General features: G+C 35.5%; 1 protein-coding gene across 1 annotated transcript in view; it reads right to left on the bottom strand.

Moving 5' to 3' along the window:
* SLC5A8 (solute carrier family 5 member 8) overlaps positions 1-18210 on the bottom strand; it is a 66322-nt gene that overhangs the window by 32236 nt on the left and 15876 nt on the right. Inside the window, exons 6-10 of the mRNA XM_072773297.1 lie at positions 17938-18078; positions 14837-14966; positions 11991-12079; positions 10766-10878; positions 8218-8285 (exon numbers count right to left, since the gene is read on the bottom strand). Of these exons, the coding sequence (XP_072629398.1) occupies positions 8218-8285; positions 10766-10878; positions 11991-12079; positions 14837-14966; positions 17938-18078 (541 nt within the window). The remainder of the gene's footprint in view (positions 1-8217; positions 8286-10765; positions 10879-11990; positions 12080-14836; positions 14967-17937; positions 18079-18210) is intronic.

Genomic DNA, 18210 nt, shown 5'->3' on the forward strand with positions numbered 1-18210 from the left:
TGCTTCTCCATCTTCCTGTGTCCCCACCTCTCTCTCTCTCTCTCTGTGTCTCTTTTTGAATAAATAAATAAAATCTTAAAAAAAAAAGATTGTAGAGCATTTGGGTTGGCTCAGTCGGGTAAGCATGTGGCTTGATTTTGGCTCAGGTGATGCTCTCAGGGTTGTGAGATTGAACCCCACATCAGGCTCCATGCTCGGCACAGTCTGCTTGAGATTCTCACCCTCTCCCTCTGCCCCTTCCCCCATTAATTAATTAATTTTAAAAATCTTTTAAAAATAAAAAAGATTCTAATAAGAGACAAAGAAGGACACTATATAATAATAAAAGAAACAATCCAACAAGAAGATATAATAATTGTAAATATGTCAAAATACATAAAACAGTTAGTAACAAACAAATGCACTAATTAATGGTAATACAATAATATTAGGGGATATTAACACCTCACTTACAACAATGGACAGATCATCTAAACAGAAAATCAAGCAAACAATGGTTTTGAATGACACACTACCAGATGGATTTAACAGATATATTCAAATCATTCAATTGTCAAACAGCAGAATACACATTCTTTTCAAGTGCACATGGAACATTCTACAGAGTAGGTCACATATTAAGCCACAGAACAAACCTCAACAAGTTAAAAAAGATCTAGGTCATACCATGCATCTTTTCTGATCATAACACTACGAAACCAGAAGTCAATCACAAGAAAAAAAAATCTGAAAGACCATGAATACATGGAGGTTAAATAACATCATGCTAAATAATGAGTGGGTCAACTAGGAAGCAAAAGAAGAAATATAAAAGTACATGGAAACAAATGAAAATTAGAATACAATGGTTCAAAAGCTTTCCAGAAAGTGGTTCTAAGAGGGAAGTTCATAGCAGTATAGGTCTACCTCAAGAAGCAAGAAAAATCTCAAATAAACAACCTAACATTACACCTAAATGAGCTAGAAAAAAAAATTAACAATGCCTAAAACCAGCAGATTGAAGGAAACAATAAGGATTAGAGCAGGAAAAAATGATATAGAAACTGATACAGAAACTAAAAAATCATAAAACAGATTGATGAAAACCAGGACCTGGTTCTTTGAAAAAAATTAATAAAACTGATAAGCCTCAAGAAAAAAAGAGAAAGGATTCAAATAAATAAAATTACAAATGAGAGAGGAGAAATAACAATCAACACCACAGAAATACAGTTATAAGAGAATATTGTGAAAACAACAAATTGGACAACCTAGAAGAAATAAATTCCTAGAAACATAATCTATGAAAACTGAAACAGGAAGAAATAGAAAATTTGAACAGATCAATTACCAGCGAATAAAGTTGCAGGATACCAAACTGATCTTCCAAATCTGTTGCATTTCTATACACCAATAATGAAGCAGAAGCAGAAGAAAGACAAATTAAGAAAACAATCCCATTTACAATTACACCTAAAACAATGAAATAGCTAGGAATAAACTTAACAAATGAAGTGAAATACCTGTTCTCTGAAACCTATAAAGCACTGATGAAATACATTGAAGATGACACAAAGAAATGGAAATATATTCCCTTCTCATGGATTGGAAGAACAGATATTCTCAAAATGTCTATACTACCCAATCTACACATTTAATGCAATCACTATCAAAATACAATTCTAAAATTTATATGGAACCACAAAAGATGCCAAATAGCCAAAGTAAGCTTGAAAAAAAAAGCTCGAGGCATCACAGTTTCAGACTTCAAGTCATATTACAAAGCTGTAGTGATCAAGACAGTGTGATACTAATGCAAAAAGAGACCTATGGATCAATGAAACACAACAGAAAATGGTCAATTAATCTTCAACAAAGCAGTAAAGATTATCTAATGGGAAAAAGACAGTCTCTTCAACAAATGGTGTCAGGAAAACTGGTCAGCAGCTTGCAAAAGAATGAAACTGGACCACTTTCTAATACTACACAGAAAATAAATTCAAATAGATGAAAGTCCTAAATGTGAGACCTTAAACCATAAAAATCCTAGGAGAGAACAGGCAGTAACTTCTCTGACATGGCCCACAGCAACTTTTTTCTAGATAGGTCCCTGGAGGCAGAGGAAACAAAAGCAAAAATAAACCATTGGGACTACATCAAAATAAAAAGCCTCTGCACAGTAAAGATAACCATTCACAAAAGTAAAAGGCAACTTACTGAATGGGAGAAGATTTTTGCAAGTGACATATCTGATAAAGAGTTTGTATCCAAAATATTTAAAGAAATTATAAAAGTCAACACCCAAAAAACAAATAACCCAATAAAAAATGGGCAGAAGACATGAACAAACACTTCTCCAAAGAAGATACTAGCCAACAGACACATTAAAAAATGCCCATCATCACTCATCATCAGGGAAATGTGAACCAAAACAACAGGGAGATATCACCTCACACCAATCAGAATGGCTAAATTAAACAACACAATATAATAGATATGAATAGTAGCCAACCATAAAAAGAATGAAATCTTGCCATTTAAATTACATGGATAGAGCATGAGAGTATAATGCTATGTGAAATAAGTCGGTCAGAGAAAGGCAAATACCATATGACTTTACTCATATGTGGAATTTAAGAAACAAAACAAAGGAGCAAAGGTAAAAAAAAAGAGAGAGAGAGAAAGAGAGATGAACCAAGAAACAGACTCTTAACAAAAGAGAACAAACAGATGGTTACTAGAGGGGAGGTGGTTGGGGGATGGATTAAACAGGGGATGGGGATGAAGGAGTGAACTTGTCATGATGAGCACCAGGTGATGTACAGAATTGTTGAATCACTAAATTGTATCTCTGAAACTGTATATGTTACTTAATATACTGGAAATAGAATAAAAACTTTTAAAAATAGAAAATTTTTAGAAAAATAGATTAGAATAAAAACTTTTAAAAAATTATGGGGCCCCTGGGGGCTCAGTTGGTTAAACATCCAACTCAAGATTTTGGCTCAGGTCATGTTCTGAAGGGTTGTGGGATCCAGCCCCTCACTGGGTTCCACACTCAGTGGGGAGTTTGCTTGAGATTCTCTCCCTCTGCCTCTATCCCCATTCATGCTTGCTCTCTCTCAAATAAATCTTTTTTAAAAACCTAAATTTTTTAATTGTGAAGCATAAATCTCACTAAACATATACAGAACTTATATACTGAAAATTACACAATGGATATGAGAAAAATCAGAGACCTAAATACCTGAAGAGATATACTATATTTATGGATTCAAAGATTCAACATAGTAAAGATGTCAGTTCTCCCCCAAATTAATATATAGGTTTAATGCAATTGTATCAAAATCTAAGCAACATTTTTTAGAAATACAGATTATTCGTTGAAAAGACTTTCTTCCAGTGGATAGTTTTTCCTGCTTTGTCGAATATTAGTTGACCATAGAGTTGAGGGTCCATTTCTGGATTCTCTATTCTGTTCCATTGATCTATGTGTCTGTTTTTGTGCCAGTATCGCACTGTCTTGATGATGACAGCTTTGTAGTACAACCTGAAAGCTGGCATTGTGATGCCCCCAGGTATGGTTTTCTTTTTTAATATTCCCGTGGCTAAAAAAAAATCCCCTGGCTATTTGGGGTCTTTTCTGATTCCACACAAATCTTAAGATGATTTGTTCCAACTCTCTGAAGAAAGTCCATGGTATTTTGATATGGATTGCATTAAACGTGTAAATTACCCTGGGTAACATTGACATTTTCACAATATTAATTCTTCCAATCCATGAGCATGGAATATTTTTCCATCTCTTTGTGTCTTCCTCAATTTCTTTCAGAAGTGTTCTGTAGTTTTTAGGGTATAGATTCTTTACCTCTTTGGTTAGGTTTATTCCTAGGTATCTTATGCTTTTGGGTGCAATTGTAAATGGGATTGACTCCTTAATTTCTCTTTCGTCAGTCTCATTGTTAGTGTATAGAAATGCCACTGATTTCTGGGTATTGATTTTGTATTCTGCCACACTGCCGAATTGCTGTGTGAGTTCTAGCAATCTTGGCGTGGAGTCTTTGGGGTTTTCTATGTACAGTATCATGTCATCTGCGAAGAGGGAGAGTTTGACTTCTTCTTTGCCAATTTGAATGCCTTTAATGTCTTTTTGTTGTCTGATTGCTGAGGCCAGGACTTCCAGTACTATGTTGAATAGCAGTGGTGAGAGTGGACATCCCTGTCTTGTTCCTGATCTTAGGGGAAAGGTTCCCAGTGTTTCTGCATTGAGACTGAGATTTGCTGTGGGATTTTTGTAGACGGCTTTTAAGATGCTGAAGAATGTTCCCTTTACCCCTACTCTGAAGAGTTTTGATCAGGAATGGATGCTATATTTTGTCAAATGCTTTTTCTACACCTATTGAGAGGATCATATGGTTCTTGTTTTTTCTCTTGTTGATATGATCAATCACATTGATTGTTTTATGAGTGTTGAACCAGCCTTGCATCCCAGGGATAAATCCCACTTGGTCATAGTGAATAATCTTAATGTACTGTTGGATCCTTTTGGCTAGTATCTTGCTGAGAATCTTTGCATCCATGTTCATCAGGGATATTGGTCCATAATTCTTTTTGGTGGGGTCTTTGGTTTTGGAATTAAGGTGATGCTGGCCTCATAGAACGAGTTTGGAAGTATTCCATCTCTTTCTATCTTTCCGAACAGCTTTAGTAGAATAGGTATTGTTTCTTCTTTAAATGTTTGATAGAATTCCCCCTGGGAAGCCATCTGGCCCTGGACTTTTGTGTCTTGAGAGACACAAAAGTCTCTCAAGATGACTTTTGATGACTGCTTCAATTTCCTCCCTGGTTATTGGTCTGTTAAGGTTTTCTATTTCTTCCTGTTCCAGTTTTGGTAGTTTGGTTTTCCAGAAATGCATCCATTTCTTCTAGATTTCCTAATTTATTGGTGTATAGCTGCTCATAATAAGTTTTAAAAATCGTTTGTATTTCCTTGGTATTGGTAGTGATCTCTCCTTTTTCATTTGTGATTTTTTTTTCACTTTTTTCTAACATTTTATTTTTGTTGATTTTAATTTGTGCAGTACTCAAGAGTTTGTGTCATTATTTGATTGACCTGGATAAGGATCTTTTAGAAGCTATACCATTGTTAGACAGTTTCACCCCCAAGTAAACTCTTGGCTTCTAGAAAGGTTCCCTGGAGGTAGCATAATGTCTATATGCAATAGGCACCTAACAGATATTTATTGAATGAGTGTGATTGGTAGCAATAAGTTTTCTTAACTTAAAAAAATAACTTATTCTAAGTCAACAGCATTGTTTTAAGTTATCCAAACTACAATGAGAATAATAAAATTCTTACTTGAAGAATATCTGATCACTACTCTTTACATTTATTAGGACACAATACACATGTACACTAAAGGAGAATTAATTAAATTACCCTACATAAGATATTATCTGAGAAACATTAATGCATTTATGTTTAAATATGAAGGAGGAAAAGAGATAATATGGAGTGGAGAATGTCATGAAATAATTTAATTTCTTGTCATGTCAAATGATTTTCTGATGTATTTCTGTTATAGAATTACTATTGAAAGCCTGTCAGTCACTCTGGAGCCCCTTAGAAATAATGCTTTCCATATTATGTTTACAAATTCCTTTCATGGTCAGAGGCATGGCTTGTGATTTAGCCTAATATCAATTAAAAAAGACCTCACCATTATTATGGAGGAGGAGAGCTTAGGACAACATGCACATGAGAAAATGCTCTGCATCACTTGCCATCAGGGAAATACAAATAAAAACCACAATGAGATACCACCTCACACCAGTGAGAATGGGGAAAATTAACAAGGCAGGAAACAACAAATGTTGGAGAGGATGTGGAGAAAAGGGAACCCTCATACACTGTTGGTGGGAATGTGAACTGGTGCAGCCACTCTGGAAAACTGTGTGGAGGTTCCTCAAACAGTTAAAAATAGACCTGCCCTACGACCCAGCAATTGCACTGCTGGGGATTTACTCAAAGATACAGATGCAGTGAAACGCCGGGACACCTGCACCCCGATGTTTATAGCAGCAATGGCCACGATAGCCAAACTGTGGAAGGAGCCTCGGTGTCCAACGAAAGATGAATGGATAAAGAAGATGTGGTTTATGTATACAATGGAATATTACTCAGCTATTAGAAATGACAAATACCCACCATTTGCTTCAACGTGGATGGAACTGGAGGGTATTATGCTGAGTGAAGTAAGTCAGTCGGAGAAGGACAAACATTATATGTTCTCATTCATTTGGGGAATATAAATAATAGTGAAAGGGAAAAGAAGGGAAGGGGGAAGAAATGTGTGGGAAATATCAGAAAGGGAGACAGAACGTAAAGACTGCTAACTCTGGGAAACGAACTAGGGGTGGTAGAAGGGGAGGAGGGCGGGGGGTGGGAGTGAATGGGTGACGGGCACTGGGTGTTATTCTGTATGTTAGTAAATTGAACACCAATAAAAAAATAAAAAAATAAATAAAAAAAAAAGAGAAAATGCTCTGCATCACTTGCCATCAGGGAAATACAAATCAAAACCACAATGAGATACCACCTCACACCAGTGAGAATGGGGAAAATTAACAAGGCAGGAAACAACAAATGTTGGAGAGGATGTGGAGAAAAGGGAACCCTCATACACTGTTGGTGGGAATGTGAACTGGTGCAGCCACTCTGGAAAACTGTGTGGAGGTTCCTCAAACAGTTAAAAATAGACCTGCCCTACGACCCAGCAATTGCACTGCTGGGGATTTACTCAAAGATACAGATGCAGTGAAACGCCGGGACACCTGCACCCCGATGTTTATAGCAGCAATGGCCACGATAGCCAAACTGTGGAAGGAGCCTCGGTGTCCAACAAAAGATGAATGGATAAAGAAGATGTGGTTTATGTATACAATGGAATATTACTCAGCTATTAGAAATGACAAATACCCACCATTTGCTTCAACGTGGATGGAACTGGAGGGTATTATGCTGAGTGAAGTAAGTCAGTCGGAGAAGGACAAACATTATATGTTCTCATTCATTTGGGGAATATAAATAATAGTGAAAGGGAAAAGAAGGGAAGGGGGAAGAAATGTGTGGGAAATATCAGAAAGGGAGACAGAACGTAAAGACTGCTAACTCTGGGAAACGAACTAGGGGTGTTGGAAGGGGAGGAGGGCGGGGGGTGGGAGTGAATGGGTGACGGGCACTGGGGGTTATTCTGTATGTTAGTAAATTGAACACCAATAAAAAATAGATTAAAAAAAAAAAAAGGGCAAAGCCCATCCCTTAAAATATAGTTTTCAAACTTTGGTTTCAAATTACCATCTAAAAAGTTTATGGCCTACTGGTGTCCTAAACTCTCCTCCTCCATTTGTGATTTTATTAATTTGAGTCCTTTCTCTTTTATTTTTAGTAAGGGTGGCTAATGGTTTATCGTTCTAAACTTTAGATGGAAAGGCAAAGGAACTGGAATAACTAAAACAATTTTGAAAAATAAAAATACAGTAGAAGGAGTTAGTGTACATGATTCTAGACTTATGATAAAGCTACAAAAATCAAGACCACCTAGTACTGGCAGAGGGACAGACACAAAGATTAATAGAAAAGAATAGAAAAACCAGAAATAAGCTCAGACAAATATGCCTAACTGATTTTTTAAAATATTTTATTTATTTGAGAGAGAGAGAGAGTGTGTGTGTGTGTATGAGAGAGAGAGAGAGAGCAGGGGGAGGAACAGAGGGAAAGGGGCAAGCAGACTCTGAGCTGAGCAGGGTCAACCCCTGACCCTGAGATCATGACCTGAGATAAAATAAAGTCAGGTGCCCAAATTACTGAGCCACCCAGAAACCCTACCTAACTGATTCTTTTATATAGGTGTTGTCTTTTTTCAATGGAAAATTTTCCATAAGGAAACTGAACATCCATAAGGAAAGAGGGAAAAAAATCAATATAAGTTCATGCCATTGAGGAAAACTAGGTAAAGGGTATATGGGATCTTTCTGTATTATTTCTTTAAATTGCATATACATCTACAATTATACCAAAATAGAAAGCTTAATTTTAAAGAATTTAGTCAACTCTGTTCTTTGATATGGCTATGTACAGATGAATAGAGAAGACTGGAAGGACGGTCATACCAATATTTTTTTTAAAAAAGGAGAATTCAGTTTTTATAACTCAAACCTTGAAGAAGCAGCTCTTACCTGCAGCAAAGCTCCCATTAGTGATGCCAGTGCAGCCATTCCTATGCACAGAACTCCAAACAGCACACCTAGATGGATGATATAAGAGCCAGTGTAAAATTCAGACCCAGAGGATTACAGTTCTCAGCAGAATAAGTTACCCCACCTTTGATTCAAAGTAATTAATATGATTGTGGTGAAAAATGACCACATACATCAAGTTAGCCAAAAAAAAAAAAAAAGGAAGAGGTGTTTTCCTACAGGATCAGCAGTGTGCAAGTAGGAAAGAAAATTCTGATATTGTGACCTAGGATTAATGACATCAGGTTATATAAGTAAAAAGAAATCCCTAGCATTAACTATAGGGACTTAAAAGCTAAGAACTATTGTGTTATTAATCTAATCCTCCATAAACATTTGTTTATAAAGGAAGGCTCAGGTCTCTGTTTTCAGTTTGCCAGAAACAGGACACAATCCAGCTCTGCTCTGTATGGCATGATGGGGGAGGGGAAGGAGTAATAAACATCAGAAATTAGCATCCTCTGATTTGAAGTGTTCATTTATTCTGGGAAGTGACAATCCATACCAATGGGTGGTTTAAGACCTCTAGCCCTCTTGTTGTCTCCATCAATATCTCTAAGCCTTTCCTTAAATACAAAGAAAGATGGTATCAAATATATTACCCATCCTACCAAATTGTTTCCCCAACCTTTATAGAAATTCTCAAGCCACCACTACTGATTAGATTATGAAATATGGGATTTTTTTTCTCTTTTGGCTTTCAGTATTTTCTAGATTTTCACCAAACACATGTTTTACTTTTAAAATTATAGGAAAACTTACACACACGCCTCCAGGTTTTTATTTTTGAATATTTCCATTCAGCACAAATCACCTGAAATCTGTCAATATAATTTCCCACACATCAAAATCAAAACACACACAAAAAAGAATTGATAACTTTGCTCATCATAAAGTTAGTGCATCCTTACATCTATCTTATTTACACTATCACTCACAAATTTGTTAAATATATTGGGTAAATACCCTTATTGCACCTGAAAGAAAATTTTGCATTAAGTTTTTACAAAGAGCTCATGTCGCAATGATTTTTTTGTGCCTCCAAATCCTAATGTCAATAGTATTTCTAACATATTTAGCTTGATTCTTCTCTGATAGCTCATGACTAGTCACCACTGTGGGGTTTTGGTATTCAAAGTTAGTGGAAACACATTCAAATTATTTTTGCCATGTTATTCTCTATGACGTTCTTACTATATATACCTCAAGACAATGACTTATATATAACCCTTCAAAGTAAATGAACACCTCATCTATACTAGTAGAATTGATTTGTTATTATTATCAACATCCTTCCTTGAGCATCAGTTAGTACCTCTTATTTTATATTCATCATCTCTAAACCTCATAGTACCCACAAGATGAATATTTTTTGTTCCATCTTTCATACAAAAAATTCAAGCCGTATTGGGTTATTGGGTTTACTTGAAGCTAGTAAATTGGTAAAGCAAGATTGGGTCTGTCTGGCTTCAAAAGCTTCTATTTAAAATCATACAGCTTCAATAATCCTATAATAAATCAATCTAAATACTCTTCAGGAAACATTGTATCATTCTGAAATTATGCTCCAGGATTAAAATTGGGTGCATAATAAAACAATGCAATGTTATTTAAATTTAAAGGACACTGAAGAATATAAATTAAGTATTTATTCCAGGCTATAGTCGAGACAATTACATAAAGAATTATGGCTCAAAATAGAATATTGTTTACTATTTCTTTGACAGCCTATTAGTGTTACTGGATTGAGGTTAAACATTCTTTTTAAAAAACAAGTCTGTTAGTCATTCATTCCAGAACACATATGATCACAATGTCAAACATAAAGAAAGAAGTATGCTAGACAAATTTCTTTGAGTCAGATTGTTACATTTGGGACATCTGGGAACTCAGGTCTTAAACTGATATTTCCATTCAACTGATATTTAACCCATAATAAGGTCCTACAATCTATCGATAGAAGTTCCTTGTACAATTTAAATTACTATCTCCAGGTCAGTCTACATGTACAGACCGAATAGATAATCAAGTGAAAAAGCAGAACACTATTTCTTTATCTTCAATTCATACACATGGAAAATATATGTACTTTAAACTGATAGTGCCCTCTTAGGTAATAAGGAAGAAGTGTGGCTCTTGGCTCCAAACTAAGGGTATTTCTTAAAACCCTTGGCTAAAGTTTGAAAAGGAAAAAGGTTGAATAATTTTCTGTGGCTAAGAATTTGGGATAGGAAGAAGTGAGAAAAGGACAGCCATATAAGGACCTTAGAAATTGTTCCTTGTGATCCCCTGACAATTAATTGCTTGAAGTGTCCCTCAAATCTTGATTGCAAATATGGCATGACTACATTTAGTCAGAGGTATGCATATGTATATATACATTTATACTTGGAAGTTCTAACTCTGTATCTTCCATGGAAAAGAATTTCAGGTATTTCTAAAAATCATCTCCTGGAGGCAAAATAGAATTGTGGAAATGGAAACTCACTCATTCCCTGGGAAATCCAAGAGAGAGACCTTTCTGAGAGTGATCTGAAGTGAGGTTTAATTAGATCTTCCACAGTTACTGCTGCTAAGGCATTAATACTGGAGGACACTGTGCTGTAAGAGAAAAATTGATTTATGAGATTTTATATATATTATATATATTTATAATAAAATATAATACTTTATTTTAAAAATATTTTATTTATTTATTTATTTATTTATTTATTTATTTATTTATTTATTTATTTATGAGAGCACAAGCAGGGAGGAGTGGGAGGACAGAGAATAGGGAGAGGGAGAGTTTGAGCTGGGCAGGGAGTCCCATGCCAAGTGAGCCAACCAGGCGCCCTTGATTTATATTTTAACTTTAATAATACTTTATATAGGAATAAGACAGGGGGAACAAACTATCATTTCTGAAATATAACCAGATTTCTGCCGTATTTTTGATGATCACAACATCCTCTTTCTGGAAGCTGTTATCATCCAAGAATGATTCAGGCAAGATCCATAGGCAAAAAAGAACAATATTATATTGGTTCCACTTTGCAATAAATCCTCAGCTTCTATAGAAAGAATCCACACAGACCACATAGTACTACTATATAATAGTAGTATAGTACTACTATATACTTTAAAATATATTTTTCTTTGTGTATAGAAAGGACTGTCATAAATTTTCACAAATCTATGTCATAAATATCAATAATATTAATTTCCTGGATCCTCAGACACATATGCTGTACATGGTTAATAATAAGAATTCCCTGACACAAACACTGGAAGAAAGTACAATGAATAAGTTCAAATACAGAACAAGATTTTTTGAACAGTGTATATTATTCAGCATGTAATAGGAGGTTTTCATTCTAATTTTCCATTTGACCATGCTTCAGCTATACATACATTTCAAACCAAGATTATAGGCACCAATTTTTGATGACCAGTGAAAACTACCATCAACTGATCATTATTATGGTGACTCTACAGAGTATGTGATGATGTATTAGACAGTAGAGACCAAGTTAAAAGTGGAGACTGAGGATAATAGATTGGCAGTCCATAGGGATAAGAGTGAGACCAACAGAAAGGATACATGGAGTAGATTACCCAAGTTGGGGCATTTGTGCTCATGTCCAGAATTCAGCTTTATCTCCCAAAATATCCAGTAACAAAAGAAAGATCCCAATGGGGAAACCATGTGTTGTTAGAGTCATAGTTCATACCTTAACGTCCCGCTGTAAGCACAGGCCACAAAAAGTCCAGGAAGTCCTGGAAAATCTTGCAAGATGTCCAGTACCAAATAAGGCATGAGCTGAAAAATTCCAAAATTTACTCCTAAGTGCTATTTGCTATCAAATAAAATGAACCAATGCCTCATTTATCTTGTGTTCATCAAGAATTAAAGGAACCTATTCCACATAATTGAAATTTCCAAATATGAAAAAGTAAACTCTTTTGGTGTTAACTCTTGAAAGAATGGCACAGTAGTTAAGGATATGGGTTCTGAGTTCAGACAGAAATGGATTTTGTTACTTGTCTAAGACTCAGTTTCCTCATCTGTAAAATAGGGGTAATAATACTAACCTCATAGACTTGCTATAAAAGTTAAATTACATAACCTATGTAAAGTTCTTAGTATAGTACATGGAATACAGTAAATGCTTGATAAAAGGTAGCTATTCTCATTCTTCAGAGTAATAAATCACTTTAAAGGAAATGTTTTACATATCTCTATGCTTAAGTAAGCAGCATTCATTTAACTTTACTTGATGACTCAAAGATATCTTTGAGAACTTCAATCACTACTCAGGATTGAAAGTGTAATTATAGCCATATACAGTATGAGACATAGTGACAAGTGGAGTAACCTCAGGAAGTTGCTTCTTTTTAAAAAGTTCATGATATCAACTTAATTTTTGATAAATTACTTTAAAATAAATATTAAATAAGGAAGGGAAGGTGTAGTACTCCAGTACTATGTTACATGACAGTCTTTGACAAAACTGCTTTTTTTAAATCAAAAGGTTCCTAAGAGGATAATTTTCTAGAAGGAGGTCCCCCCTCACTTGCACTGAAACATTCTTGATTCTGTCTCTGATTGTACAGAGTGGATGTCACGTCCTATCTTAACAGCCTTTTCTGATTTCATTTGACAATAGTTTGTTATGGGACATGAAAGAACACCGTCCACTGCTACAAGGGTCTGTGTCATTTTAAGAATGTCTCCACTTTATCCAAAGCTTACTAATTTTTTTTAGTCTCGGAAAGAACAGCACTTATCTGTATATGAAATCAAGACCCAATTTCCCCAAGATATCTTAACAATATTCCACACATAAGCAAAAGTCAAGTTTCCATTGTCATTGTTATAATGAGATCTAAAATCCTCTACCCTAACATCAACTTTCTCAAAAGTCTTTGGTGTGATATTTCATATTCTGAATGGCCCCCTCGGGGACAGAATCAGCCAGGTGAGACTGATGGAAAAATAGTAAAATTATATCTAGACATTAATCTTGCTTCCTCAGGGTGAGCTCCAGCAGAGTGTCATAGAACTGTATCTTTGCTCTGCTCAGGTTATGATTTTGACCTGACTTTCTACAGAGTGTGCCTTATGTCCATTGTATCCCCAGGGAAATGTTAACTGAATTAGCTCCTCAACAATTAACACAATACTGGAAACATCCAAGTAGGAGGAAACTGCATTCCTTTAAAAAAAAAAAATTAGCACAGGCTCTTTAAAGGTGCATGCATGAAAAACATCCTGAATGCAGTCTATGACAAGGAGTCTCAAGGGTAGGAATTTGTAAGACATTTTTTGTTGTTGTTATCCAAGGATAGGAGAGGATACATGAGAAACATTTTTAACATCCTTATTGTCTTCGTGATATAAAATACAAATAAAAGGAGATTGACAAAAATCACAGAAAGAGAGAATATAAGGGAAAAGCAAACATGATTCTTAGATTATCTGAGCAAATGGGAAAGATCCATTTATGAACAGAGGGATACATGTGAATATAGGGTGCAGATGAACAGCTCAAGAAGGCTCTAATTTTCCAATTACACAAAGTTGCATTTTTCTAGTAGTATGTGATGCATTTATATCAACATAAAATCCAGTCTATCTTCAATCTAACGAGGCTCCTGGGCTCTTGATTTAGAAGAACGTCTCCGAAAATAATGTTGGCAAGAACTCTGAGAAAAGGAATTCAAGCTTCAAAGTCCAGCAGTCCTAGGTTTGAATTCTAGCTACACTTTCTGGGAAGGTGGTATAAGGCATAGAGTTTAAAGTTAGGACTCTGGCTGCAGCCTGCCTGGGCTTGAAATCTGGTTCCAGGTTTACTGGCTATTATATAACTTGTCTATGACTTAAGTTTCCTCATCTTTGAAAGGGAGATAATCATGGCACCTACCTCAAAGTATAGCACTATGGGTTCAAAGTTGAAATTTAAATAAAGCATTTATAATAGTACGATGAGTACTTGCAACTATTCTTATTTATCAGCTATGTGACCTTGGCCAAGTAATATAACCTCTCTGTGAGTTACTCATTTCCTAATGCCTAAAATTAGAACTACTATTTATGAGAACTAGAAGAGATAAATCATGCAAAGCTCTGGGCACAGAATTTCATCTCATACTTAATACTCAATAAATGTTCATTCATTAGATCTGTTTCTCTATCATTTAAAAACTGGAAGGTAAAACGTTGATGAATAAGTGATCTAAGAATACACACACAATGTTTTACACTATCATGGTTTGTGTTTGCTTGGTTTTTTTCTTTAACTGTGTTTACATTTCTACTCCCAGCCTTGACCTAGTTCTATTTAACACTAGGCTTGAAATTTTCCAGGTATTTAAATCTTTTAATCTTGGATACAGCATTCTTCATTCCTGCTATGCCTGCTAAAATAAATTTTTGCCAAATGCTTTCTAGAAATTTAAATGTGATGATATTGTACTCATTTGCTGTTTCTCTACAAAAATAGTAAGACTCTGTCCTGCCAATTATAAGCTTTCTGGATATCATTAATGTACATGTAAGTAAAACAGGGTACTGAACCTGGTCTGGTGCAGATACTTTGTTGGATGTCCAAGGATCACAGTCATGGTACCTGGAATATAGGGCAAGCCCACATAACACCGAGCAGATGAGAATTGCCCAGAGTCCCAGAAGATTGATGTAGAGAGACCTAAGGAAATGAAAACAAACCAGCAAATGACAATTGAAATTTCCATCCCAAAGATTAGGAAACTTGTTACATAAACAGGAGAGATTTTCATGATTACTCAACAAATGCACATTATCTTTTGGTTATCAAAAAATGCTATCTATTTTATTCTAGCCTAACCTTCTGCCTTTGCTGTCAGTCAACAAGGTATTTGGAAATACTTGGAATAGATGGGGGGGTTCTCTATTGAATAAATGTATCCTCCTGGTCAGAGTTCCATGAACATTATCAGCTGCATAATGGTATCCAGTTATGCTACTTCAGGGCTTCATGTCATGAAATAAAGATTTTTAAGGGTCACCAGAGCAGTAACTATTACTCATTTTCCTTTTAAAAGTAATGCAGTTATAAAAAAAAATAAAAAATTAAAAGTAATGCAGTTATAAACTGCTAAACATTGTTAGCATCTACGTAGCAACTCATCAAAGTTGTTTAAATGTGGTTTGTAATATCATCTAATAAGTATGAAAGGCAACCCTGCATTCCTTGAACAGGTATCTTCCCAAATATTCAACATCATAATACCTGGCATGTGTTCCAGGAGATTGTAAAGGTTTGTATAACTGCACTGGGGTCAGATATGAACATAAATCTTGGTTCTACTATATGTGACCCTGGACAAGTAATTTATTTTCTCTGATCTTCCACTTCTTCGTTTACACCTAGAGACAACAATGCCTACCTCACAAAGTTATAAGATGAAATAGTATGTATCATATAGCCCGGTGCTTGGCATGTAATAATATTTGTTAAAAGGTAGTTATTGATATTACGAGTGCTAATGGCATTGAGTTCTATGTCTTGATAGTCAGTTGAATAGTAAACATTGCTCTCGCTGAGGTATCTACATTTTCCCCCCAGTGGTGCTGTAGGGGATAGTGTAACAAGCTGCCCTAGGCTGAAGAGAGGTACAACCTCCAAAGTCATGCCTCCTTCCCTGAGGTGCCTGTCTCCAATGACTACTGGATTCACAATTTTAAAGGACCAGTCTCCTCATCCTAACCTGGGACAAATCTGGGGCCAGCCTAGCTTCACGGCTTCCCCTAAGGCCTTGACTGAGAAGGCATTACAATCCAACTTCTACGGCCAATCCTGCTTTCTTCTCTTTGCTTTCTTCCACAGGTAGTGATTCCCTCACAGACTCTAGCATGCCAACTTCCATCTCAGAGTCTGTTTCAAGAGAACCCACCTTCAACAGGTGCGAAACAACAGATTGCTAGCCTTTTCCCTTGACTGACTAAATTTACTGTATGTTTTGCTATTGTCTAAAAATAGCATATAACTACAGCTCTTCTCCAAATCATCAGAAAATATACCCAGACACTTTCCTGCTCAAACACCCTTGTTCATATTTGAGTTTAATATTTTACTATATAGTTTTATTTGACTTAAATGCCATTCACATAGATGACTTATCAACAACATCTGATACAGTCCCGAATCAATCAATGTCAGTAGGTCTTAACTTTTTGACTGGGATTCATTCTTCCCCTGGAGCCGGTGTTAAGAAATAGGATAAAATGGTTCCTCTCAGCTTGGGGAGTCTGCTCAGGGCCATTCCAAGGGAAATTGCTTCTTATTAAGACAGTTCAGGAGCTCTAATGCTGGTCTCTTAGTTATAAAATAGACCACTTGAGTTTCATGTTTCAAAAAAACAACAGAAGAGCACATGCACAATTAATATGGGAGAGGCATCAGCTCTAGTATGGATTTAAAGTCCAGTGGATTACTGGATGTATAAATTACATTACTTCAAAGTTCCTTAAAATACCAGAACTCCTCAGCTCACTTTTGAAGGATTTTATATCCAGTTACTGTACTGATTTTTGTGTAGATCTTTTACTATAGAATTTTCCAAAGACAGAAAATGTCTAAACTAATTACTCTCAATATATTGAGTTATGACATGTGATATCACAATATTTTCATGTTCTCCTTTGAATAGAAATAGAATTTCCATTCCTTGTCCTACTCCAACCACCCTGTTATTCTTAATCTATTTGTAATTTTTAAGTTCCTAAATGTCTGTGGGCTCAGCCAGCTTTATATATCACCATGGGGAGTGGTAGTCACTGTACTGATCTGAGAGAAAGAACCAGCTCTTTGCTCAAACCAAGATGGGCCTGAGAATTCCCTGACCATGTCATCCTTCTGACCTCTGGGCTGTGTCCAAATCAATGTCTATCTGGAATGTTCTCCCACTGTTCTCCACTTGACCACATATGGTCATTATTCAGGATCTTCCAGGTTGACAGGAATCTCTCACTCATTCTCTGTCTTCAGTCCTATGATTAGAGGTCACATTTACTGGACTCCTACTAAGTGTGTGCCAAGCACAGCAGTTTACAATACATCTCATGAGATGTATATTTCTTATGCTCATTTATAAGTTTAGAAACTGAGACTCAGGAAGACTAAGTAACCTGACCAATATCACTCAAGTAGCAAGTATTAGATCAGAGTTATAAACCCATGACTGTGTCTAAAAATAAAATATACCAGCATATCTAGCAATATATTGTCCTGGACCATTTCTTCCGTTGTTATATTGTTCCATGGAGCTGTCACGCCTTTCTACTGTTATTTCACTTTTTGCATACTTGTATATATTTTCCTAATTAGATGTTAAGTTCCTTCACAATAAGAGCATATATTTATAAAAATTTTATCCTCCATAATTCCTTATGCAAATAGATAACACAATGAATGCTTATTTATTTGATAAGATTTACTTTAAATATTTCAAATATCTGATTTAAAATATACAGTACCACTTTGTTTTACTTGATCCTTTTATAACTAAATATCTCATTTATTTCTTGGAATTTCATGATACAAAAGACTTAAATCTGAGCAAAGCTTGACTAATCAAAGAGTCTCAATAAAGACAACTGATAGTTATTAATGATTTCCATACCATAGTTTGGCTTACATTTTTGCCTGGAATCTGCTTTTACAGGAAATATATCTCTGCACTTGGGATTGGTTGACACCATAGATGCTGGTCCATGTGAAGGTCCCTCCTATAATAATTGTCCAGAATGTATGTCTTTGCAAAGGATTAGGATCAAAACTAAATGAAAAGAAACAGAAAACAAACCTGAAATATCAGCAAAAAACTACAGAAAATTCTCCTAGAATATTTTTTGGAAGCAAGCAATGTATACCTACACAAATATGCATACAGATGTAAATATGTACAAAT

This window comes from Canis lupus, chromosome 13, assembly GCF_048164855.1.
Source record: "Canis lupus baileyi chromosome 13, mCanLup2.hap1, whole genome shotgun sequence".
Classification (NCBI taxonomy): domain Eukaryota; kingdom Metazoa; phylum Chordata; class Mammalia; order Carnivora; family Canidae; genus Canis; species Canis lupus.